The sequence below is a fragment of the Haemaphysalis longicornis genome, unplaced genomic scaffold, assembly GCF_048455015.1.
Source record: "Haemaphysalis longicornis isolate Haplotype H1 unplaced genomic scaffold, Haemaphysalis longicornis Haplotype H1 scaffold_4, whole genome shotgun sequence".
Taxonomy (NCBI): domain Eukaryota; kingdom Metazoa; phylum Arthropoda; class Arachnida; order Ixodida; family Ixodidae; genus Haemaphysalis; species Haemaphysalis longicornis.
Window position 1 is genome coordinate 60,545,054 of NW_027526361.1, and position 25,100 is coordinate 60,570,153.

At 46.9% G+C, this 25,100-nt stretch overlaps 1 protein-coding gene across 1 annotated transcript in view; it reads right to left on the minus strand.

Moving 5' to 3' along the window:
* Positions 1–22,533, minus strand: part of LOC144178806 (ammonium transporter Rh type A-like) — a 49,269-nt gene extending 26,736 nt beyond the window's left edge. Inside the window, exons 1-3 of the mRNA XM_077706929.1 lie at positions 22,264–22,533; positions 17,679–17,814; positions 1,018–1,201 (exon numbers count right to left, since the gene is read on the minus strand). Coding sequence (XP_077563055.1) covers positions 1,018–1,201; positions 17,679–17,814; positions 22,264–22,308 — 365 coding nt within the window. The 5' untranslated portion in view covers positions 22,309–22,533. The remainder of the gene's footprint in view (positions 1–1,017; positions 1,202–17,678; positions 17,815–22,263) is intronic.
* Positions 22,534–25,100: the final 2,567 nt, after the last annotated feature.

Here is a 25,100-nt window from a genome sequence, read left to right on the forward strand (position 1 = left end):
TCGGACAGATCTTTAGTGCTGACCCCAACCGCGATAGGCGTTGCGCTGCTGAACACGAGGTCGCGGGTTCGATACCCGACTGCGGCGGCCGCTTTTCTGATGGAGGTGAAAAGCAAAAACGCCCGTGTGTACGAGATTTCGGCGCACGTTAAAGATCCCCAGGTGGTCAAAATTAATCAGGAGCCCTCCATTACGGCGCGCCTCGTCGCCTGCGTTGCGTCGGCGCTTTAAACCCTACAATCAATCAATCAATCAGAATTTTTTTGCTCCGCATTTGAATCCACGAGTATGTACGTGCGTTGAAATATTTTACCTGCAGTGGTCGCTAAGCCGTGGTGTTTCTCTAGCACGCGAGTTTGATTCCCGGCCAGCCGCATTTCCATTGGTGCTACATATTAAAGACTCATGTACGTAGACGTAGGTACATAGCTCCAGGTTGTCTGAATTAATTCCTTCCCCGCTAGGGCATTCCTTGTAATCGTGTCAGGTATATTATACACGCAAATATAAAATCTTGATTCAGTACATAAGACATCATTAAAATTACAGTATAGTGACTATCAGACCTAGCAAAACACGTTTTTAAAACATTTCGTACAACTAACATCAAGAAGCGCGTAAAAATAAACTCAGAATATTCATTTTAATGCTCTTTTCTACACTTCGCGTCGGAACTATTAGGGGCCGTGCTTATGAATTCAAGCCCGAGCCCGGCCCGGGCCCGCCGATAATCGACTTCGGGCGGCCCGGCCCGGCCCGCGGGCCGGGTCGGGCCCGGGGTTTCGGGCCGGCCCGCGCCCGTGCAGTGCTCTACCCGACATGACTCATGCCTCCCGACACAAGGAGGCGCCGACACATGGATGAGGGTTCGGGTAATGAGGGGACTGTTGGGCAGCGGGACAGGAGAAAAGGATGCGCTCAACATTTGCGTACAGAAAGGGGGCTGTTGGGACAGGATGGGTCTGAGCGACAACCGTTGAGGGATAGAGACGTGCCGGAGTCAAGAGTGCGGCTCACCCGAGGATGTCGACGAAGATCCAGCCGCTGCGCGCGTGCCAGACGCCACGCATGACGACGGCCCACTGGACGCAGAGGGCGGCGATGAGCAGCGTGAAACCGGCGGCGCTGTACCCGTAACGCTTGAGGAACGTCATGAGGAAGCCGAAGCCGACGATCACCATCACGTTCACGTCCTGGAACACTGCGACACGGCACGAAAGCACGCCGTTAGAAACAACGAAACTCGTTACTGTGGCACAGCGTGGAACAACGCAAAAAAGGAAGTCTGTGCTCAGAACTCAGCCTCGCACTGCTTCGGTAGTACTTCTCCCTTTGTTAATTTGCAAGACAGCTGTCGTTGTAATATGTGTTGTTTATTGGCGAAAGGGAAACTGAGCCAAAAAGCGCCCAAAATCAGGATTTTGTATATTTCTTTAGGTGTGTACTTCTTCAGGTAAAATTGTTAGAAAATGGTGTAGGGTCCATTTCGTTAAAAGCGACCTATTAATTTAGTCTATAAATGCCATGTGAACCGGTTGAGTGTAGCAATAGCTTAATGTGGGCCAGTTGGTTCGACATGATCACAGGGTTTAAAGGCGCAAGAAACAAAAAACGCATACACTAGAGGAGAAAAAACAACCAAGACAAACGAAACGCTTCGCTTGTCTTGGTAGTTTTTCTCCTCTAGTGTCCGCGTTTTTTTTTCTTGCGCCTTTAAACCCTGTGATCGGTTCAGTGTATTCTGTGGATTTTTCTATCACTTGATTGAAGACACAGATGTGATACATGGTTGAGTACCCTTTCCTAAACCCAGCATGCTCCATGGGTTGTTGGAAATCCAGTCGGTCGCCTATGCAGCTAACTATAACTTTGGTAAAAAGCTTGTGCGGAACCAAGAGTAGGCGTAGTAATTTTTTAGGCCCTTTGGATCTCCCTTCTTATTAATTAGAATAATGTTGGCGTTTTTTCAGGCTATGGCCATTTTTAAGTCTTCAAGCATTCCGAAAAATAGTACAGCAAGCTTTCGCAGTACAATATCTCCTCTGTCCTTCAAAAGACCCGCGGTTATGCCGTCGCCATCTGCAGCTTTTCCTCTTTTCATTCCTGTGAGAGCCTTTCCAACTTCCTCTTAAATTACTAGTGGGACGTCGCAAGTTGAACTTGTATTCTCAGTAGTTTCCCCTGGTCTAACGTCGCTGGCATACAGCCTGGTGTAGAATCGTTCATCTACCTTTATCACCTCGTCCAAGTTGTGCGTTGTTACCCTTCTCGCCTCTGAGGGAGTACATCCTGTCTTTGCCGATGGCTAGCTTTCTCTTAGTTGCTTTCCAGCTTCCCGCTATTTGCAGCACTTCCTCGATCAATATGCATCAATGTCGTTTCTTTTACAATTATGTTAATCAATTTCGACAACTCGGCTAATTCAATCTGATCTGCCGTACGTGATAATTTCATGCTCTTACGTTTGGCGTTAGGTTCGTTTCTTTTTGTTAGTTCTCCAGATTGTTCCTTACATGTTGCTTCTCTTACAGCTGCTGCTGATTAAGTGATTGCCGATGTTAGGTTGTCATTTAGCCTATCTCTATTTTTACCTCGTTCTCGTTGAGAAGCGCGAATTTGTTTTGAAGAGTTATTTTAAACTACTGAGATCTGGCTTTAACTGAGTCCACGTGATGTCATCCTATGATCGCTGCTCTGAATCTTACTTATAGCATTTGTACGTCTTGCCAAATACCTGGGTTGTCACTTAAAATGAAATCAATTTCGTTTTTTTGTCATACCATCGGGACTTTTCCATGTCCATTTCCTTTTATTTCGTTCGTAAAAGAATGTGTTCATCAACCTCAGGTTATTTCTCTCTGCAAATCCCACCAGCGTATCTCCTCGACTGTTGCGATTGTCTATTCCGAAGTTTCCCAGTGACCTTTCTCCCATTTACTTCTTACTGACTTTTGCGTTAAAGTCTGCCATCACAATGTTGAACTGTGTTGGTGCCATCTTCATTGATGATTTGACCTCCTCGTAGGAGCTGTCTACGGCTTCATCATCATAGCTGGTTGTTGGCGTATAGGCCTGTGCTTTCTCTAACCTGTACTGTTTGCTTAACTTGATCACAACAGCCGCGACTCTCTCTCTGATGCTGAAAAACTCCGCCACGTTTTTTTGCTATTCTTCTGCGGATTGAAAATCCCCCCCCCCCCTCCTGTTCTTTATTCTCTTGGGGTCCAGTGTAGCACAGAATAGAGCCTGTCCTTCTAACTTCGCTGAACCCTATAATGTCCCACTTAACGCCCGAGAGCTCCTCTGTAATACAGCTAAGCTTCCCTCGCTAGACAGAGTGCGTGCGTTTAACGTTACGGGTCAAATTCCAATTCACCCTGGCCGGTTATGACATATTGAGGTGAAACGTGGCGCCTAACTAAACAACTAGAAAGCAAACTTATACCTGTGCTACACGGTCACTTCAAAGGCCTTCAGAAGGCCGTTGAATCGATAGACTATCGAGTGCCCCATTGTAAATACACAGGGCGCAGTTGTGGAGGAGTGGCCAATTGTCAATTGAAAGTTACCGTGTAGCACAGGTATTAGGTCGGCTCAACGGGCCATGTAACGAATAATGTTATGAGTAACACTCAGGGACAGGAAACGAGCTACCTAGATCAGAAAACAAACTAGAGTAGGAGATATAGTTCAAATAAAGGAAAAGAAATGGACTTGGGCCGGCCATGTAGTGAGACAAACCGATAACCGGTGGACAGTTAGGGTAACAGAGTGGTTACAAAGAGATAGGTCTGGAAGAAGGGAAGCCCAGTAATCCGATAGAGGGATAAATAAAAATATCCTGGGGCAAACTGTGGACTCGAGTAGCGCAAGACAGGAGTGGTTGGAGGTCAATGGGAGGGGCCTTCGTCCTGCAGTGGGCCCGAGTTGGCTGGTGATGATTGTTGGTTTAGAGGGCCATATTCTAAGAACTAGAAGTGGTGAATAGAAATGCAGTTCTGCTTTCTTCAATGATTACCTGGAGGGCCCTCATCAAAGGGGAGTTTAGGGGACACTAAATAAGTAGTACTCGAAAACACGATTGCATGAAAGCGTGGGATCGTCTGCGAGGAAATATGCTGGGTGTACTGGGATGTGGTGTGGGTGGAGTTCTGGAAAGTGTTTGCGTCTGTAAGCGTCGTGTTCTTTGCATTCAACAAGGACGTGAAGGACGGTAAGTGCTTGTCCACATCTCGACCATTGTGGTTTTAATGTGCCGTTAAAAATGTAAGAATGTGTGCCGTGTGTCTGTGTGTCCTATCCGTAGCCTGCAAATTGTAACTTTAATTAATCAGTTCCGCTTGTCTGTAGCTGCCTATTTTACTTTGAATTGCGTCTAGTTTGCTTTCTGTTCGCGAGTCCCATTCTTTTAGCCGTTGCTTGCGGAGTTTGTGTCTAATGAGAGCCTTTAGATCACGGTTGCAAACTACACACACGCAGAGTTCACCTCGAGATCCTTGCATGAAAACATTGCTCTTCACTCTCTTAGAGCGCACAGTGTCATCCCCCGCACATTTATGTCGCTTTAGATAGTCCGAGCACAGTGAGTCTTCATTTAACTTTATGTTGTTTTCAATTACAAAGCTCTACAACAATGTGTGCACTTTTATCAGTCTGCATCGTTTCGGAAAGCATGGAAAATAATTCGCAATCGGACTGTGTTGGTACCTTTGGTCACGTCGGGCTCGTAATTTTATTTAAATGTATATTCAACCACCCGATTTACCCTTTTGTGGCTATTTTTTCCGCCTGCGAGAGATATCCCGCTTTCTGAGTGGACTTGCTAGCTCTTTCAGCGGTGCATCTTGCACAGGTCTTTGAACGAAAGCAAGGGATGGAAATGTTACTGATGTGTATATACGGAAAATTTCGAACAAGGCAACGAAGGCAAGAAACGATCGCATGGATCAGTGGAACGATCATTGTTGTAGAATGTCGGCATCTAAAGCTTTGATTGCATGCGCAAAAAAAAAAAAAAAAAAATCCACCGAGAGAGAGAGAGAGAGAGAGAGAGAGAGAGAGAGAGAGAGAGAGAGAGAGAGAGAGAGAGAGAGAGAGAGAGAGAGAGAGAGAGAGAGAGAGAGAGAGAGAGAGAGAGAGAGAGAGAGAGAGAGAGATAGTGTGCCTGCGCATGGGCGTACGTGTGCGAGCGCGAGTGTGAGCCTTTTAATTTGATATAATTAATCTAGAGCCACCAAAGCATGGTCAACACGTGGCTCATCCGAATTTCATTAGTTTAGTTTTCCCTCGGTGCGCCGTGAGTCCTGTCGCTCTTTACCAGGAAGTGTCTTACGTGCCGGCAAGTGTCACACGACTCACACGGAGATTGGCATGTCGCGCACTAAGCATAATCTCCTCGACTGCGCGTAAAGCGTTGCTCCCTCTGGCCCTTTGGTTCGAACGTGTATTAAAGCGTGATTAGAACCATTCGTCCAGCACTAGGTATATTAAGAGGAGTGAATGCTCGTGTGAGTTGGTATTCCGTGACAGTCTGTGTCGCCCCTCGCGTAGTGTCCTCGTTCCTGTAGGAGTGCGAGCTATACCGTCGTATAATAGGAAGCGAAAACTACAGTTCTTCAACCCGCACGACATGGTGTCTCGTGAAACCAGCCTAGCTCGTCGATGAGCGTTCTTCGTTGTTTCCCCTATGCCTTTTAATTGCGTCTCACTCGCAAGGCCGCACACTCGCAAGGCCGAAGTTTTCCATGGGGGCCTAGCCAGTTTGCATCGTTCCATCCTGGATGCCGGGCACCCTTGAGTGTCGCACACAGCTTCGCCAGTGATGCGAAGTCGCTAGTACGTTTGCCTCACTCTTCCCTTCCTCTCTTCTGTGGGCCTTCTACGGATAGTCCTAGCGATGCGTGCCGGAGCTGAACAAAACCTGCTACAATTAAGTGCTCGTGTCCGCCGCTGCGTAATCGCACCGGGTCACGAAAGCAAGAAACTTGTCCTCTTCACTCTCGTTATCCAAAAGTGAAATGCGTCGTGCTCTGCATGTGTCGAGTAATAATCGGAGCCTGCAGTAAGTTGGGCGAATGCGGAGAGGTGTAGTCCAAGCTGCCCTTCTCGTCAAGACGCACGCTGAAGAAAATTTTACGATGCTAAGTTGGTCAAGGAACCAATTTTTTTTTAATCTCTCAACGGTAAGATATTATTTCGGGTGCAAAATGAAAATTCTTATTTTCGCTTTCCGGTATTCTTTGCGATACCGACTTGTTCGCAACAAGAAGGGACTACGCTGCTACAACCAGACGATGAATTGCTTCATGTTTTTTAAAGCGAACGTAATAAGCAAATTAGTCTCCGAAACTTTCGTCAGCCGCACTTATTACGTCGATCGTGCTATACGCAAATAAATTCGGATTTTTTGCTTTGATTTTACAAGACTGTGGAAACAAAGGAACGGCGCTACTGGTGGCTATGCATTTTGAAAACTCAGGTAGTCCCTAGCGAACGGAAATTTGCCCCGCGTAGGCTATATGTATATACTCTGCAGCTGTTGCACCCGCTCCCACTGTTACAGGTGCATCAAATCGGCTTCTGATAGGCCTTTTTAAGCGTTCTTCTATTCTCTGTCGCTTGTAGTAATTCCAGGGCGGCACTAGCTATTTCCCTGAGAACAAGCTCCTTAAAACTGCATTAATAAGGAGAAAAATAATCTCACCCTGCGCACCTACATAGCTCGTTTGACAATGTATGTATATTCTTAGCAGAACTTAGCAGAACAAAATAACTTCGTCCGCAGCAGGCTTCCAGAAAGAGGGAGGAAAAAAACACATTTCTTTGCCCTTTTAGAAAAGCGTCTGCGTCGCTGGGGTGGGACTCCTGTTATGTTGTCTGTCATCCCCGAAAGCCACCTTGATGCGGGGCCTCCAAGAAGTTCTATGAGTACTTATGAAATGTTACGAAGAAATTAAAAAAGAGCGACGAGGACAGATGAACACAAGTAGACTGCACGAGCGCTCTTGTGTTCCTCTGTCCTCGTCCTTTGAGCTCTTTTAGGGACGAATGTCCTTAGGGGCTCGGGCTGTCGGCGTCTCATGTCGGGCTGTCAGCGTCTCGTGTCGTCGTCGTCTCATGTAGTCACGGTACTAAATCACTGGGACACTCGTTTTACAAGACCTCGAACTAGAACGTAACGCGCGCTAAAAGAACACACCAGGACACTCGTTTTCCAACGCCTCGAGCTACTCTAAAGCCCGCTTATATCAAACACGGATATATCGAATTATTGCCTATATCGAACTCTTGTATAATTCTGGTAAAAATTACATGCATTTAAAACTTTTTATATTGAACGCAATTTTGCTCACAATGGATATATCAAACTCTCCCTCGTGGGGTTTTTCGCTCTCCTTAGGAATGCGGTAGACTTTCCCGCAATACATCGGCGCGCAGCGGTGGTGCGGGTGTCGCTTGCGACTCCCGCGCGAGCTCGGGCGCGTCCAAACCTCCCTGTTCTGTGTCCAAACCGGCCGGGGCAGAGTGGACCAGCTCCAAGCATGCATGCCGGTGGAGCCGAAAGCACCGCATTGGGTTCTGCGGGCTGCGGTGTCACCGAACTTCCAATCCCCGCCACTCGGTGCCCGCTCTTGCTCGGTTCGCTGGGTTCACCGTTATTCGCTTGTGTCCATGCTTGTCTCCGCCCTGCCGAAGACGCCGAGTACTCCGTGCCGCTTCCGAGCACAAGCGACGCCGTCGCTGCCGTGGCCCTGCTACGGTGATACTGCAGTGCCACTGAGGGCAGCGGTCTTGTGCTTGTCGACTGTTTAGATACTGTGGAGCAAGCAGCGACTAGCAACGCGTTGCGCTCCAAGAAGAAGGCTACACTCACGCAGTTCTTCCGCCCCAATAAATGATTGTTTTCTTTCCGAGAAAGTGTCGTATCAATAATGAACTGCAGCATGGTAAGAGCTCAGCGTTAGCGCGTGACTCCGTCGGCAAGATTGCTGTCATATAAACATTCTTTTGCTTTAATTTCTTTATCGAATTTTTGCTATATCGAATTACTTTACAATCCTCGCACTGTTCGATATAAGCGGGCTTTACTGTAGAACGTGACTTACAGCAAAACTGTATACCTCTATCTCCAAACGGTTTTATTTCCGTGGGCAAAAACGCCAAGGCGCCAAGAATGCACTTATACACTGCGTTCTTCGCCCCTCCCCAGGTTTCACGTTAGTGGAGATGGCCCGGGATTTTCAAAGAAATTTTTTAAAGCCATTAAAAAACTCGCCCAACAAAACATCTTAGTAACTTACGAAGTCGCCGAGGTTCTTACTAAGGTTCTTACTGCCTATTTTCTTCGTGCGCGCAGAGTGCGAATTAGCGCTGTTTGTGGAGCTTATCGAGGGCGCTGGCCACTCCGCCTTGGTGCAAAGGGGGCGGGGTACGTTGTGCCGATATGTGTGTGGATTGTTAATGAAATCAAGGCTGATTCTAACATATAGTGTTGCTTTGCGGGTTAGCTATCCACGAATCGGGGCAGCGAGGGTTCCCTGGTTTCTTTTCTATATCGAAGTTGCATCTGATGAGAGCGATCGCACCCTGACTCTCCGTCCATCAGCATTGAACGTTTTCCTTGGCCGGTGAAGTTAAATACACCTCTGTTACGGCGAGCAGCCGTATAGATGGCATCGCCATAGATAACATCGTCAAGAGTAGCCGTACAGGACATAGCGCTCGCCGTTAAAATACGAAAAGCAGCGTGCCGGACGTATTGTTGTGCCCATGTTCAATTTAGCGGTGCCGTACCGACCGTTCGGGTGATTCGAGGGCTGCCCCCGGACAGGAGCTGGCGTAGCAATGCATGCTAAAAACCAACGGCGAATTTTATCTCGGGAAGTTTACGGTGAGCCCGGGACTACCAGTCTTAGAGTCCAATATCTAAACGTGTGACCGGCACCAGGAGATGCTTTTAACGCTTCCGCTTTCTCCCCGGTGTTTTTAAGCGAAGAGAGTGGCAAATGCTGGCGTGCGAAGACTGCGCTACAGCTAGCGCGGTTATCGGCCCACTGTTAGTGGCACTCCCCTCGAGTACAGAGCTTATCGGTGGCCCAAGCAGCGCGCGCCCACAAACTTGAGAACGCAAGCAGCGCGGCAACCTAAAGGACAAGGTTCGGGGTTTGTTGCCATTTGTCACCGAAGACGCGCCAGCGCGAACCGCGATGTCAGTTTCCTCTCCAGTGCTCAGCCAAAATACTTGAGTCAAGCGCCACGTTCCTCAGAGGGAGGGAGGAAGAAAGAGGGAGGGGGGAGGGAAGGGGCGCGAAAGCACTCGCAAGAGGAAGTCATCGCCCGCGCTGACGCAAGGACCGTTTTGACAGGCCCAACGAGCTGAAAAAAACGAGAATGAACAAGAGACGTCTGCACAAAAGCCTCGAAAGTTCGGCACTGGAGCCTCTCGCCCTTCTCTTTGCAGGTAGCGCAAAGACGAAAGAAATGGCGCAAACCTCAGAGTCGTCAAAATAAGCTCGACTTGGAGCTCAGCTCACGTGTAAGCCAATTGCATATACGCAAGAAACACCGAAGTGCTGTACCGAGAACAAGGATATACGCAATTTTTGACGTTGTTGATCCTGGACGGCAATGAAACCCACTGCATACCAAGAGCGTGGGGCAATAATTTTAATACATGAAAAAATAAATTTACGGTCCTTGGTTTCAGGGTTCCAAATCAGTTTAGTTTTTTGTGTGATTGCGGTGGTTAAATTTAAAAAAAAAAACTGCAACAGGCTAAAATAAGGTATTACGAGAATCTCTCCTCTGCTGTGCAAAATAACCCCGAGTAGATCGGAAAGGCCGTTAACGAAGTTACAAACAAAACGCAGATGAAACGATTTCAAGATATGGATCTTGATTAAAAGAAACCAGCGCTCATGAGTGCACACTTTGTGCATGCATGCGCGAATGAATATCAACGCGATAGTGAAAGTTGGCCGGTCATCACACATGATGCGCACCTGGCAAGCGCATTTTTTCTGCAGCACATCGATGCAGCTGAGGTTGATTGATTGTAGGGTTATAATGCGCCGACGCAACGCAGGCGATGAGGCGCGCCGTAGTGAAGGGCACCTGATTATTTTTGACCACCTGGGGATCTTTAAGGTGCACCGAAATCTCGTACACACGGGCGTTTTTGCTTTTCGCCCCCATCAGTCGGACAAACGGCCGCTGCGGCCGGGAATCGAAGCCGCGACCTCGTGCTCAGCTGCGCAACGCCTTAGCCACTGAGCCACCACGGCGGGTATGCAGCTGAGGTACGCTCCCTGATAAGTAAACTGGAGAATGATACTGCTGCAGAACATGATAGAATTAAACCAGGGCCAAATAAACACGTAGTTATAAAAACAGGGATGTGATGGCATACATTATCAACCTCACCATTTCTACTGGAATTTTCCCTGACCTACTGAAACTTGCGCGCGTGACTCCCATCCACAAAAATGGAGCATTAGAGCAAATATCAAACTATCGGCCTATATATAATTGATTGATTGTAGGGTTTAACGCGCCGACGCAACGCAGGCGATGAGGCGCGCCGTAGTGGGGGGCTCCGGATTAATTTCGACCACCTGGGGATCTTTAACGTGCGCCGAAATGTCGAACACACGGGCGTTTTCGCTTTTCGCCTCCATCAGAAAAGCGGCCGCCGCGGCCGGGAATTGAACCCGCGACCTCGGCCTATATATACCGACCCTGACTATATTTTCTAAGATCGTTTAAAGAATACGTTTTGAAAGATTGTCGCTATTTTTGAACAAGCATAACGTTGTTGCGGCGAGCCAGTACGAGTTAAAAAAAACAACCAAATATACAGAGCAGGCGCTTGTAAAAACTGAGACAAAATAATAAAAAAATAGAAGAACAAAAAAAAATATACAAATACAAATATACAAAATTTTTGTGATATTGTGAAAATATACAATTTTGTGAAATTGTATATTTCGTGACAATATACGATTCAGTGAAAATTTTGCTTAAGACAAAATGCTGCCGACACAGCGCGTAGAAGGCTGATGACCTCTCTCGGGCCATCTGTGCCTTTAGTCCCCATATCCTCCCGCTGAGGCGAGAAATAAAGGCTTTTCGATTCCAAAAATTAATCTTTGTCTACATTGAAAGCTGCAGACACTGAAGAAATCAAGTTTTAATTCGTGAACTTCGTGAAACTCCTCTCTTATTTTCAATAATAAAAAGCAACAGTTATAGCTACTGATACGGAAAAAGCCATATCACGTGCTTAGGTTCCCCAAGCAACCGATAACAGCGCCCCAGATCTGCAGGTATTTCAGACATGTCATTTCCCATTGCCTTCTACGTGCTTGCTGAGAGCCGCTTCAACTATCAAATAAATGACAACAAACTTGGGCACTTGCGCAGGCTGGCCATGAAGGCGTGTATGCATGAGGCCTACACATTGTGTGTCGACCATTCTCTATAGAAAGAACAAAGTGGGAGTGGTTCGAGATGTATGGGAGAGGCCTTTGTCTCAAACAAGCTGACGACGACTACGATGGCGGTACTGATAACGATTAAGAATTCTTTTTGAGCAAGGACAGGTGAAACTCACTTCTGAGGAAATTCGCATAGGCCGTCAACTATAATCGTGGAGCGTTCCACTGTATACACTTCATTTTGGCAAATATTTCGAACTGCTACTAGTCCTTTATCCTGGACACTGTTTTTCCATCGCCAGCGCAAGAAGAATGCCTTTCGTTCTGACTTTCAGCAGCCAACGGTGTTAGAAACTTGTGAAGCCCATTCCATTCCATCCAATTCAAACTCTATTTTGGACAGTGTCAAATTCCAGTTATTGCACAAGCATTGGCCATTCTCTCTGCAGGAGTGATTGGCCGGCCCCATTCTATTCCACCAATTCCGCCGAAGGAAACGCTTGCACCATCGTACCAAATCCATCGCAGAACCGACGAGAACAAACGTGTTCTCTCGTCATGATGGATAAGAACAGCACAACGTGTTCTGCTGACTATGTCGCACGCAAATGGGCAACTCGAATCTGTGTTTATCTAGTCGCACTTTCCTTCAATGCCCACGCAAGCAGAAAGAATTCGCACCGACCAGGTGCCGACTGCCTTCCCGTAAGTTGGAAAGAATCGCCGAGGCCACCAGCATTGTCGCAAGGAGCACCCAACTCTCTACTTAAATAAGACGCCCGCGGTTAGAGGTTCTCCCAATGTAAATTGTGAATATGCCTGCAGCCCTCGTCGCGTCGTAATACGGCGACGGAATCTTGGTGGCTACATTTGAGCTGCGTTCTGCTAAGCTGATTGATGCACTGTGAAACTGGATTAGCTGGATTGGTTGCTGGAGCCTGCTTGAGTATTGATATCGAGAAAATTATAAGCGGGAGCATGTTAACTCTGTCCATTCTATACAAACTCAACGGTGGATTTAAAAAGCTTCAATTCCATTCCACCCCCTCCGTCACCCAGTAGCCACCTTTCCATCCCCATTCCAGTCCCTCTCCCCGTAAAAAAAAATCTAACGCCCCCTTCTGGAGTAAAGATGGTTGAAACGCGAAGCTTTCACCGATACAAACGGAAAGTCCACAACCGAATAAGTCAAATCTACGACAACGCTGAACTAACCGAATGTGATGTTATGATTTTGTATCTATTACTTTGTGATTGGGTCATCTAAATGTGCTGATTTGGTTAGCTCAGCTCAGCCGATGATTTGGGCTTCCTATTGGTTAATTAAGCGTGTGGCGTGATCAACATGCCACCTGTGCGCCTGTTAGAGAATGCTTTCATCATCATCGTCATCGCTCAACCTTATGACGCTAAACTGCATCCGCCCTGCCACAATAGAACCCGCTGTGCATGCAAAAACTTCCCATTGTTTATGGGGTGTGTAATTGACGTGCCCTTTGTTGAAACCCATTCTGTAAAGTTGGCTTTCTGCAGTGAGTTTTTCCCGACATAGCCACAAGTGAGACATAGAAATCTACGCTTTAATAATGACCGAATTATTTCGGAACCATTCAATTGCGGAGTTTCAACTACCAAACACTGCCACTGCCACTGCTCTCTAACGGGTAATTCGCGAGAAAGAGTACGTTTTAAGGCACTTTAAGACTTCACAGATGATCGCTCAACGTTAATGATTCATTGTTCATTTATAGTTGCGTCCATCAGGGTAATTATTAACTGGAGTAGCGTTGTACAAAACGGTGGATCACGAACAGCGGAGCCCTCCCACTTTTATTCTGCGAAACTGTTCATGGCTGGGGGCATTTCTCTGTCCCAACACTTTTTGCCCCAACAAAAATGCTCTCAGAAAACTTCCGCGGCTCTTGTTTTATTGAAGCTTTCCCCAAAACAATTATGTGACAATTGGCCGCTAAGGCGACTTTATCAAGTGGCATTGTGATGATGGGCTAGTTTACAGTAAAGTTGTAAGCGTTCGGGCATTGACGTCGGCTGTCATTACGTGGGGTTCCACGGGAGGGAAACGGATGTTATTTTGCTAGGATAAAACTCGAATCCTCCCGCACGTCATCGAGTAATCACAAAGCCATAGTCACTACCGATACCAAGTGATTAGGAAAAGGAGTGTAGATTGTCTAACCATGTGTGGTGTGTATTTTATTTTTCTTCGCTGGTAATCCGCCTTCACAGAGTGGAATGGCTCCGATTTTTTTCGCTCTAAATTAAACGTCTTCCTGGAGGAGCTTAGCGAATCTGCGCTGTTCAAAATAGGAACGTAGTTATTGGCAACGCCAGAGCCGACACCGTAAAACGTCGCCTCTACCTTTGTTGCTGTCGTTTATTGTTGTGCTGTCATTTCCCATGTTTTCAGAGATTTTTCTTCACCTTTTTTTTCTTTTTCGTAAATACAAATCCAACGTTTATTTTTATTAAATAAACTCTGGTACTTTCAGTTGTGTGGTTATGTCTTGCCTCAAGTCTGCAAAAGTCCACGCCGAACATTCTTGACAAGTGGGAGCCGTGCCACGAGGTCGGGTTATGGAAATGTATCCGATGCCTGCAGTTAATGCTCAAGCTCCTTGTCTCTGACGCCATCGACAATTATAATCTGCAGATGACGTAGTTATCAGTTAGGCGAAAGCTAAAGAGATAATCAGTTCGTTTTAGCTAGGACGATCCCAAGCAGCATGTGTACCGCATTGCCGGGCTCACGGCGCCGGCGGCGACTGATGTTCAGCGACTGCATGCGCTTTTGTCAGCGGCGTGCGCGTTTGTGTACATGCAGGAGAAAGGCGAATTCCACGCATCTCATTATACACGGCCGGCGCGGCCCTTGGGCAGCCCGTAGAACAAAGCAGCCGTGACCGGCGTGGTCGAAAACGATTTCTCGTTCCGTGAATCAGTGGTGCGCGCGAGGTGGCCGTCAACGCCATTTCCTTTCACTGCTCGAAGTAAGCGCCGTGATCGAGATCCCCCACTGCTTTCGTTCTCTCCTTTTCGCGTGCCGCGGTCGTACACGCACGGAGTTGTTCAGTCACTCGTGACCTCTTTACAAAGGACTACTTCTCTAATTTTGTACAGAGGGGGAAGGGGCGGTGCCTTACGGGTGCGTTTCGCCAATTACTGGCCCATTGTTGAAGTTTCCAGCGATTACTCAACGTTCGGGCTGGGCCTTGCGGGGTGCGCGTGTTGGCGGATCAACGGGACGCCCAACCTTGGCCTTTCTGCACCGAGCCTGGCTGAGAGCGCGATCTGTGTTGTCGGCAAATCGACGCTGAGCACGAAGGCAATTTTCGCTACAAAAGCGAATGCTTGTCGTTGTTGTTTGTTCGCACTCGCACGTTGACGTCTTTTGCGCCTTGAAAAAGGGGCTGCATCGTAAAGGGCACGCAGGGCAAACAGAGGGGAAACAAAATCAGGATATTTGTTTATGCCTGCCCAAAAAGTAAATTGATTGATTGATTTTAGGGTTTAACGCGCCGACGCAACGCAGGCGATGAGGCGCGCCGTAGTGGAGGGCTCCTGATTAATTTTGACCACATGGGGAACTTTAACGTGCGCCGAAATCTCGTACACACGGGGGGTTTTGCTTTTCGCCTCCATCAGAAAAGCGGCCGCCGCGGCCGGGAATCGAACCCGCGACGTCGTGCTCAGCAGCGCAACGCCTTAGCCACTGAGCCAAAAAGTAAATTGAGCTTGTTTGTACTACAACAAAATGGATTCCGCAACCCAAGATTGAGGATGCAAGAGAGCATGCCCTTTCCTCTTTGCCCTTTCTTTTCTGTGGGGTTCTGGTTTCCCATTTTAAGGCGAAGCTTTCGATGGCTCCCTGATGGCGTTGACGTTCGAGTAAAACACACCGCAGGAAAGGCAACTTTGTACTAGGGGTTTTATAAAGGGTACATCAATCATACACCACATAACATGACAACGGGATGTCACACCTAACGACCTACTCGTAATACGCAAAATATATTTTGGCAATACACACGGTCAGTGATGATGATGACTACGACTGCGATGATGATGATGATGATGATGATGAACATTCTCTAAGTAGGGTTATACTTTGGCTTTGGACTTAGGCAGTTTGTATTTTGGACTTTGGGAGAGTGGATTTTGGACTGGTTTTGACTGAGGTCGCATGGGAGAAAGCTTCGTTTCAACCATCTTTCTCTTAAAAGGGTCCTGAAATGCCCTCAGCCGATTCATAGATGTACAGATAACCAAATAAAGCAATGTATTAGTAATCACTCCCTTCAAGAATTTTGTTATAGGGATGAGTATTAGCTGAGAAATTGTAAACCAAGAACTGCATTATGTCACTGCGGCGTGTTTCCTCCTCTTTTCCCCATTCTCCTCGCTGCTGACGGCGCGCGAGCGTTCCCTCCCATAATGCTTTGCTCCTCAGAAGTGACGTCTCCAGCCATTGACGGTTTTGCGCTACGCTGACTGCACGTTGCGGTGGTTGCTATCGGCGGAACGTAGAAAGACAGTTTAAAGCGGCGGAGAACTCGTGATCACGAATGAACCGTTTAGGAATGCTTTATCAGTTGCACAGGGAAGGATCGCACGTGTCTTGTTCTCTTTCACGCAGCACAGGCACTGTTTATCGGAAAAACGCCGTGCCACATGTGGCTCCGGAGGTGCGGGGCCTCGTTTTGTGGTGTTGCAGTAATTCCTGCCGACGGCATGTCAAAACAACACTTTAAAACGACAGAGAACCCGCAAACGAAACGTGCTGGTTCGAAGCGCAATATCAGTCGCTATGAACGAACTTCCTGGAAAGGCACAGAGCAAACAGCGGCGCACTCAAGCACGGTGCACACGTGGTTTGACAAGCTGCACCTACCTCTTGTAATGAGAAGCGTGGTAATATAGTAAATAAGTTAAATACAGACAAACACGATAGCGTGTAAGCGTGCTGCAGGAAGCTCTAATTAACAAAATATGTAACCGCAACCAACTGACGCTGAGAACACGATGCCTTTTCTCACTATAAGTGCGAGAAAAAAGCCGTCTGCCTCGTGACGCGCATTGGAGAATCGATGACGTACACGCGTTTAGGTGGCGGTTTTAAAAAACATGCAGGAAACGGTAGGAAAGGGGCGACAAAGTTTGCTCCGAAAGTGTGAGCTTTCCGCTGCACGTAAAAAAGTTGTACTGCTTGGCACAGATGACGTTGACCACCCAACCTAATGACTGCGCTTGTTCACTTAATGTGCTCAAAATGCCTTTCAAGACCACTTTAGGAAACTGGCTTTGATTTCCCTTTTACTCTCCTTCTTTCCTCTATTCGTTCATTTATTTACGCATTCCGTAAACCTGTGTACAGCTTGCATACAGCTTCAATTTGTTGATTGATTGTAGGGTTTAACGCGGCGACTCAACACAGGCGATGAGGCGCGCCGTATAGCGAAGGGCTCCAGATTAATTTAGACCACCTGGGAATCTTTAACGTGCGCCGAAATCTCGAACACACGGGCGGTTTTGCTTTTCGCCTCCACCGGAAAAGCGGCCGCCGCGTCCTGGAATCGAACCCGGTGACCTCGTGCTCAGCAGCACAAGACCTTAGCCACTGAGCCACCGCGGCCGGTAGCTTTAATTTCTACTGAAGGCGAATGACACAAGAAATCAATTAAATAAAAGCAACTCTACAGTTCTGACGGTTCCTTCAGCGTTTTTATCTCTTGCCTATTAATATTTTAAGGTGTAGTGTGAAAGGTATACGGAGTCATTCCAGAACTTGTATTTGCTGTTTAGCACACGCACGCACACGCACACGCACACACACAAAGCCTACTTTATGTGGCATCCTAGAGGCTGTAGATGGGATTCGCGCGCTATCCGCAATTGCCCCGTAAGAGTACCAAACTGAACCACGCTAACTATAAACTTGAAACTAGTTTCGCGCCGTTTACTCACTTTTAATCTCTCCGCGGTGTCATTTGCAGACCCACAGTATACCTCAAAATGAAAAGTGTCTCAAACAAGCGGCAGTGTTTAACCATTCTCAGTGTGGAGTTCTCCTTCCTACTCGTGACGCCACGACCCCCCGCCGCGGGTTAGCGCCGCGGCTGTTGATATGGCAGCGGCGCGGGTGGCGGGAAGTGGTGTCGGCGCAGCCAGAGCCCACAAAGGGGCCCCAGAATGACGGTCTCGCCCTCCCCGCGCGCGCGCACTCACTGGCGTGGTACTTCTCGATGGAATTCTCCTTGGGCGCGTTGCCCCCGAGGGCCTCGGACATGCTGTTGCGGCCATTGGAGGCGTCCGCCGCCTCCTCGTACTGCACGCACAGCGCGTACACGATGATCAGCGACACCTGCACCCAAGGGGGAGGAGAAGAGCTTTATTAGATGCGAGTTCGATCGGGCTCTATAGAAGTAGCGCTAAGGTGGTAGGATATGTTTCCCCATCGTCTGCGTGTATGTCATTATCATTTGCCTTTTGATTTGATACCGTTTGGAACAGAACGGTATCAAATTCATTTCCGATCCGCATAATTGCGCTCCCCCCTCCCCCCCCCCCCCCCCTTTCTACTTTTTTTTTTTTCCAGATTGCAAGACATCATATCGACAGAGGGCGTGCCCCGCGCGAGTGAGCAGCTCCAACAACTTCCGTTTTGCACAAAATAAACGTTCATTCCTCCTTTACGGATTAGAAAATGCGTGGAAGCATTAGATGTAGTCGGAGCAAAACAGATCTGCTTTCCGTGTACAGATACTCAAGTGCGCTTGCAGCTTTTTTTTTTTTTTTTCGCGTCGTTTGCTTTTCATTTTGTTTCAGTGTTTACATTAACGATTCTCTTTTCAATTGTATTTTTATGTCCGGACTTTGCTGCAGCATTCTCTTGTTTTTACTTTCCTTTTTTTTTCAACGCTTCTTGTTTGTCTTCTTCCTGCTGTAACACTAATGACTAATATTCACCACTCATCAACGTAGTCACCCACCATCTGGTGTAGCAAGCCTTGTCCCTAGCAGGGCTGACCTCACCAGTTCACATTAAAGAGCCTTCTCTCTCTCTCTCTCTCTCTCTCTCTCTCTCTCTCTCTCTCTCTCTCTCTCTCTCTCTCTCTCTCTCTCTCTCTCTCTCTCTCTCTCTCTCTCTCTCTCTCTCTCTCTCTCTCTCTCTCTCTCTCTCTCTCTCGCAGCTTTTCCCACTCGATTGCAGATAAGTTCGGGTAGGTTGATTGATTGATTATGAGGTTTGACGCGCCGACGCTACGCAGGCGATGCATGAGGCGTGCCGTAGTGGAGGGCTCCGGACTTATTTTGACCACCTGGGGATTTTTATTGTGCGCCGAAATCTCGGACACACGAACGTTTTCGCTTCTCGCCTCCATCACAAAAGCGGCCGCCACGGCCGGGAATCGAACCCGCATCCTCAATTTCGGGTAGGACTACAGTTTTCATGGTGCTTAAGCAGTGCTGTCCTTAATCGACGCCATTCGAAATTGACTGAACCTACTAATACAGGGGTCGGCCGCAAGGCATATTAGGCGGCCCCGAGCACGTTGTCAGAACCCCCCCCCGGTCACTCCCTGCCTGAAGACCGAAAGGGCAGTTTTGACCTCAAATGGGGTTATACGGGGGTCAAGAACAGAGAATTGACCGCTTCCAGTTGTCATTGTCCCCCCCATTTTCACACTTAGCCAGGTTATTGCAAATTTTTGTCAAATATTGTCATGCACATAATTTTTTCTATCTACCTGCCCCCGATTTACTGTCCGGCCCTCCCCCGTGTCGGCTTCATGCAATTCGGCCCACCACCTCAAACAGTTGCTGACCCCTGTATTAACACATACCGCACCGGTGAAAGTGGAAAGCGCATTGCTCTGGCTGGGAGTTTCGCGCGGGAAGTCTTTATACCACACCTACTATACTATACTATACTGTACTATACTGTACTGTACTGTACTATACTGTGCTGTGCTATACTATACTGTACTACCTGCCAGGGAAAGACTTTGACATTAGAGGTAATGATAACCGGACAACCAGCGCGCGCTTTCCTGCGTTTGCGCGCCTCCTTTAGCAGGTTGGCTTCCTAGCAGCACTTCTTGCTACGTTTGCTCCTCAGCCTCTCGGCATTTCTGGCTGGGTCTCAGCTACAGGCCAGTGGAAAAAAAAAGACGTGTATCTTCCGATTGCTTTTTCTTCCCGCACCTCATCCCGTTTGTGCTTTGCGTTTCTGTAAGTTTGCATGTGATGTAGGTTTCTGCAATAATTGCAACAACTGTGTTCGCTCCCGCTCGCACTTGGGCCACCAATGGCCTGCAGTAATAAATAAATAAATAAATAAATAAATAAATAAATAAATAAATAAATAAATAAATAAATAAATAAATAAATAAATAAATAAATAAATAAATAAATAAATAAATAAATAAATAAATAAATAAATAAATAAATAAATAAATAAATAAATAAATAAATAAATAAATAAATAAATAAATAAATAAATAAATAAATAAATAAATAAATAAATAAATAAATAAATAAATAAATAAATAAATAAATAAATTCACTAAATCCTTAAGTTTACCCGTCGTGATGGCTCAGTGGCTAAGGCGTTGCGCTGCTGAGCACGAGGTCGCGGGTTCGATTCCCGGCCGTGGCGGCCGCTTTTCTGATGGAGACGAAAAGCAAAATTAATCCGCAGCCCTCCACTACGGCGCGCCTCATCGCCTGATATGCGTCGGTGCGTTAAACCCTAAAATAAAAACAAAATCCTTAAGTTTGAAATTTTTGTTTTGATTGCAATATGATTCCAAATTACTGTTGGACAATTTGTCGTGGGTGGGTACGCCATCGTGTATGGGTAATAATAAAACCACTAAAAATAATAATAATACAATACAATACCATATATTAAAAGTTCATCAGAAGCATACATCAAGCTGGTTCGCCTAATCCATCAAGTGGCTTGTGGCGCGTGATAATAATGTTCTACATCATCATAGTGAGCGTCGAAAATTATCATCATCATTATCATCCCAAATAACCTTAGCCACCAGCACAAAGGGTATGCAAGACATATTTGAGCATGTGCTGTGTTTACCGAAAATGATAAATAATTCAGTAATTGTACAGCTTATCTTCATCGCGGTTCCTCTAGCTTAAAATGACTTTAAAAAATGTCCGAGAAAATCCAACAGGAAGGAAAATGGAAAAAAGTTGATAATTTGAAAAACCAGCGCAAGCCGAGCAAAGAACATCATTTTACTGGAGAATCTCAGCTCTTAACGGATCTGCGGGATACGCATTTCACCGCAGGCACTACAATTTATCAGCCAGCTGGTAGCTGTTCATTTGCAGGGGAGAAGGAAACGGAGCACAAAACCGAGATGCAGACCGCACGCGCGCTGACACGGTAGTTTTTCTTCTGCAGGGTACTATTAAAGCGTTACGTGGATAGCTGAATGAAAATGCTCGTAAGCACAACAGAGGCTCAAAGCTTAAAAAGTTATCTCTGGTGTCATACCCAAGGTTTATGGACATTATGGCCGGGCCATCCGATGGTGTGGTTTCGAAGGCCCCCACCCCCGTGCCCTTCTCGGAGAACGTCTCTTACTTGTGCAAAGAATACCACTCTGGGAGCAAGTACCCACCCATCCCCCATCACCCCCCCCCCCCCCCAACAAAAAAAAGGAAGAACAATTTTCGCTTTTCGAAAGCGAATTGAAATTAGATGGTTGAAAGCCCATCTTTGTGATAGCGATGCAGGATTAGTACAAGCACACATATAATACGACTCTCTGGCAGACATTTCCGGCGCATTCTTCTGCGGACCGCCCGCGGGATTCATTGCTTTCCGGCTTCGCGTCGCGTTTCGCCGCATCCGGTTTCGGTGCACGGGACTGTTCCTTTTACTTCGCCAAGGAGTCGCGATTGTTCGTGGGTTTTTCAGGAAGTGCTCCTCGGCCGAAAAGAAACTTTGAACTACGGATGCAGCTTTGCGGTGGTCGTCGGCGTTCCACAAATGTTACCTATTTTAAAATAGAGCAAGGTTGACCCCACTGTATAAGGGAAGCGCACCGAAGGGACACTTTACTTTTCTACTAAGCAGACACTGCCAATTAACTCCGTCTACTGAGTTCTCAGAGCGAGCGAAATGGTGCGAAATGACTCCCTGCCGTCCCGATTATGGGACGAAATAACAGACGGGTGTATTACAAGTGCGCGCTATATATTTACTTCTTTCTTAGGCGTATTTTTTTAAAATGTCGATTTACTCTCCTGGACAAAATGTATTTTTTTTGCTCATTACTCTCCTGGACAAAATGTATTTTTTTTTTGCTCATTCTTCCAATCAACCAGAAATTTTTGAAAGACCTTAGCATTTCTCGAGTTCTCAGATCCCAAAATAAGACCAGTTTGCAACACGGCTTCGGGAAATGAATTTATGGTGGCGTGAATCGTTTTGATGTTGCATTCACAGCTATATTTTTTTAGGGGGGCGGGGAGGGGAGAGGTGGCTCAGTGGAGAATCTCGGAGGAATTATCAAAGCGAATATATATAAAAAAAGTTACTCTCGAGAGCTGACTCCGAACTAAGCTTTTTTGCGAAAATTCTACAATGAATTACATTCAGAAATTGTACATTTTATATAAAAACAGCTTACAGAACACACTACCTTCGCAAGGCAACTGAAGTTGCAAGGGAGTGCTCAAGTTCGCTGCTGCTGTCGTGATTCCACACGCATCGGGCACTGCCAACTGATTACTCTGTTGCTAACATCTGGGTTGTTTCTTATTAAAATATGCCTACCTGCAAGAGCAGGAGAAGGAAGGCAAGTTTTCCTCGCTTCCACATGGCTTCGAAGGGTGAGGAGGCCCAATCCTGGAGCGGCACTCGGACTTAGACTGGCGCGACGGCGAGGTGCACTGTCCCGGGTCGGGCGGCGCTTGCCGTGGGCATAGCTTCTTCCTCAGCTGTGCGCGACTCGGCACGGGCTGCGAGGGGGAGGGAGGTCGCAGCAACTGATGGACAAACGGGGGGGAGCGTTGCAGCGCGCGCACCCCAAGCAGCAGCCGTTGTCGCGTGCCGAGATCGACGCAACCCGGGAGCGAAACGACATCTGTCGCCGGGGCTGAGCACCGGCGCTGGCCGGGCTCCTTCTGGTTCTCCGCGCGCCGACCTTCGTGGTTGATTGGCTGGTGCTCTGTGGGAGAAGCAAAAACTTGCGTGGAAGGAGAAAAAAAAAAACAATTCGCATTTTCCGGGCGAACGGACCACTCCCAACTGATCACAGGGTACGTAAAGAGGTGGAGAAAACAAGGAATTGCAGGGTTAACGACTCCTTTAAACGTATCGATAAAGGACGCAGAATGCGCGCACGGGTTCAGAGGTGTGCGTGCGTGTGTGTGTGTGCGTGTGCGTGTGTGTGTGGAGCCGGATGTTTACAGTGCAGCGGTCTGGTGGCCTAATTGTTCTTGCACTGTTCGGAGTGATGCGTATGTTGCGAAGGGCGAAGCCAATGTCCAATACCACTTGTGGGCTGCTGAGTGTTGCCAGAGTCCTTCAATGCCAGAGTCCTTCAAAAAGAATTGAAGGACTCTGGCTTTGCGCAACCTTGAAGCGGCAACATACGCTTTCAGCTTCTGGTACGCATTTTCTTCCGGCGCGTCTTGGCCGCCGAGCATGGCGCGTTCATTTTCTTGTAATTTGCCAGAGCGGAAAGTGCGTGAGCGGCTCAGAGCTTGGTGTTACGTAAAAGTGGAAAGCACCAAACAGCGTTGAACGCGAATTACCAACACTGTATGACCGAAGTGTTTGCCGAAATAGTAACCGTTATTGTTTACTAGATTGGTTGCAGTTGGGGTTCGGGGCGATAAAAATATTAATGGAAGCCTCACTAGTGGATGCGCACTCCTTGCTCCAGCTTTAGAAGCCCAAAACACGGCGTTTCTCGCACGCCTCTCGCACACTACGCTTTGCAATCTAGCCGCCTCAGTGGTAACGTCTGCTTGCTTTAGCAGCGCCACTGGCTGCTTTTCCCTCCTTTTGTTGTACACCAGTGTGCGCAGTGTGCGCATGTTGTACACCAGTGTGTGCATCTCGTCACCAGCGGTGACGAGATGCGCCGAGACGCCACGCGATGGTTGCGGCGGCGTCTGCGTTGCGTCGGCGCGGTAAACCCTACAATCAATAAAAAAGCGTCAAAAAATAAAAGTAAAACCAAGCATCCCTGGCCGGGGATCTATCTAATCAGCGACTTCGTGCGCAGCAATAAAACAGCGCTGAAATTAGGGCGGTGGAATTGACTTGTGATAGAGTGCACGACTCCTTGATATTTGCAGCGAAGTCGTCTATGGCTAGGATCCAGCAGATTACCTCCGACAGCAGAGCGATGTAGACAAGAATCGCGCGCGAGCGTGGCGGCATCTTGTGGCGCCGACTGAAATCCCTGCGATCGTAAAATTGTGCGCCACACCTTCAGCGTATGGGAAAAAAATCCATAAAAATACAAGAAAGTCCTACGGCCTTGATATTTTGATACAAGAAGGCTTATAGTGCACATAAAAACGTATTCTTAGAAATACATTTCTGTTTAGAGGGGAAGCCGACTTTAAAGGGATCGGTGTAATCTTGATCTTTGTACGCTGGCTTTTCCATTGTGTGTTGCGCAGTGAAACATGGCCACCTACACATGGAGTTTGATTACAGAAAACGGCGCTGACTCTTATGTTATCAAAATATCCCGAAACAACTTCTAGTACAATTAGCCACTAAGACGACTTTAACGTTACACTGAGTTTTGCTTACTTGCCATAATTATTTCGCACCCAGTCTAAAATCACAACAGGAATACCGCATAGTCCATACTATGGTCAGATGAGATCCGCTTTTTCAGCTATCTCACTCTGGAATAGTCTTTCGGCAGTACTAAAATCTTCATCATCATTCTTTTTTTTCAAACACATGCTAAAAACGTTTTTGTTGAATCGATGAATGTATTGTTTATATTATCTGTATTGCTATGTTACTGTTCATTTCATCGCCTAAGTTTTCTGAGTTCAGCTAGATTGTAGGTGTAGTGCTAGTGTCTTGTTTATGTATTTTTTTTGCTGCCAATCTTTACCTTGTTTGACTTAGTATTGTGCTAGTAATGTGCAATACGAATTTTTTCTCTCAATTTTGTTTAACCGAGTTCTTTCCTTTTTCTTATTGAACTTTAGCGCTGCCTAAGCTGTGTTCATCCTTTTAGTTACTGTTTGTTCGGGTTTGCTGCTTTCTGTGTATTCTTTATTTTGTAAAAATTAATCAAGGGTCCCGTTGCAGTTTGTTGACTATGGGACCCTTGTCTATATACTAACTTGAATGTATTTTACGCCGTTAGAAATAATAAAGAATTCAAATTCAATTCAATTAAAAAAAGCTAACAAGAATTCCTGACGTACGACAAAAAACTTTGTTGTCACAACAGAAGTCCTGTTGTAACGACAAAGCCATATCTTGTTACGACACACATGTCTGTCGTAAAGACAATGTCAATTTTCCCAACGACGAACATTCCTGTAGTCACGACAGAACTGTCATTTACGCTACTCTTCACAATCAGTAACATTCAAACCATGCGCAAACTACTGATGCAACATCAGGAT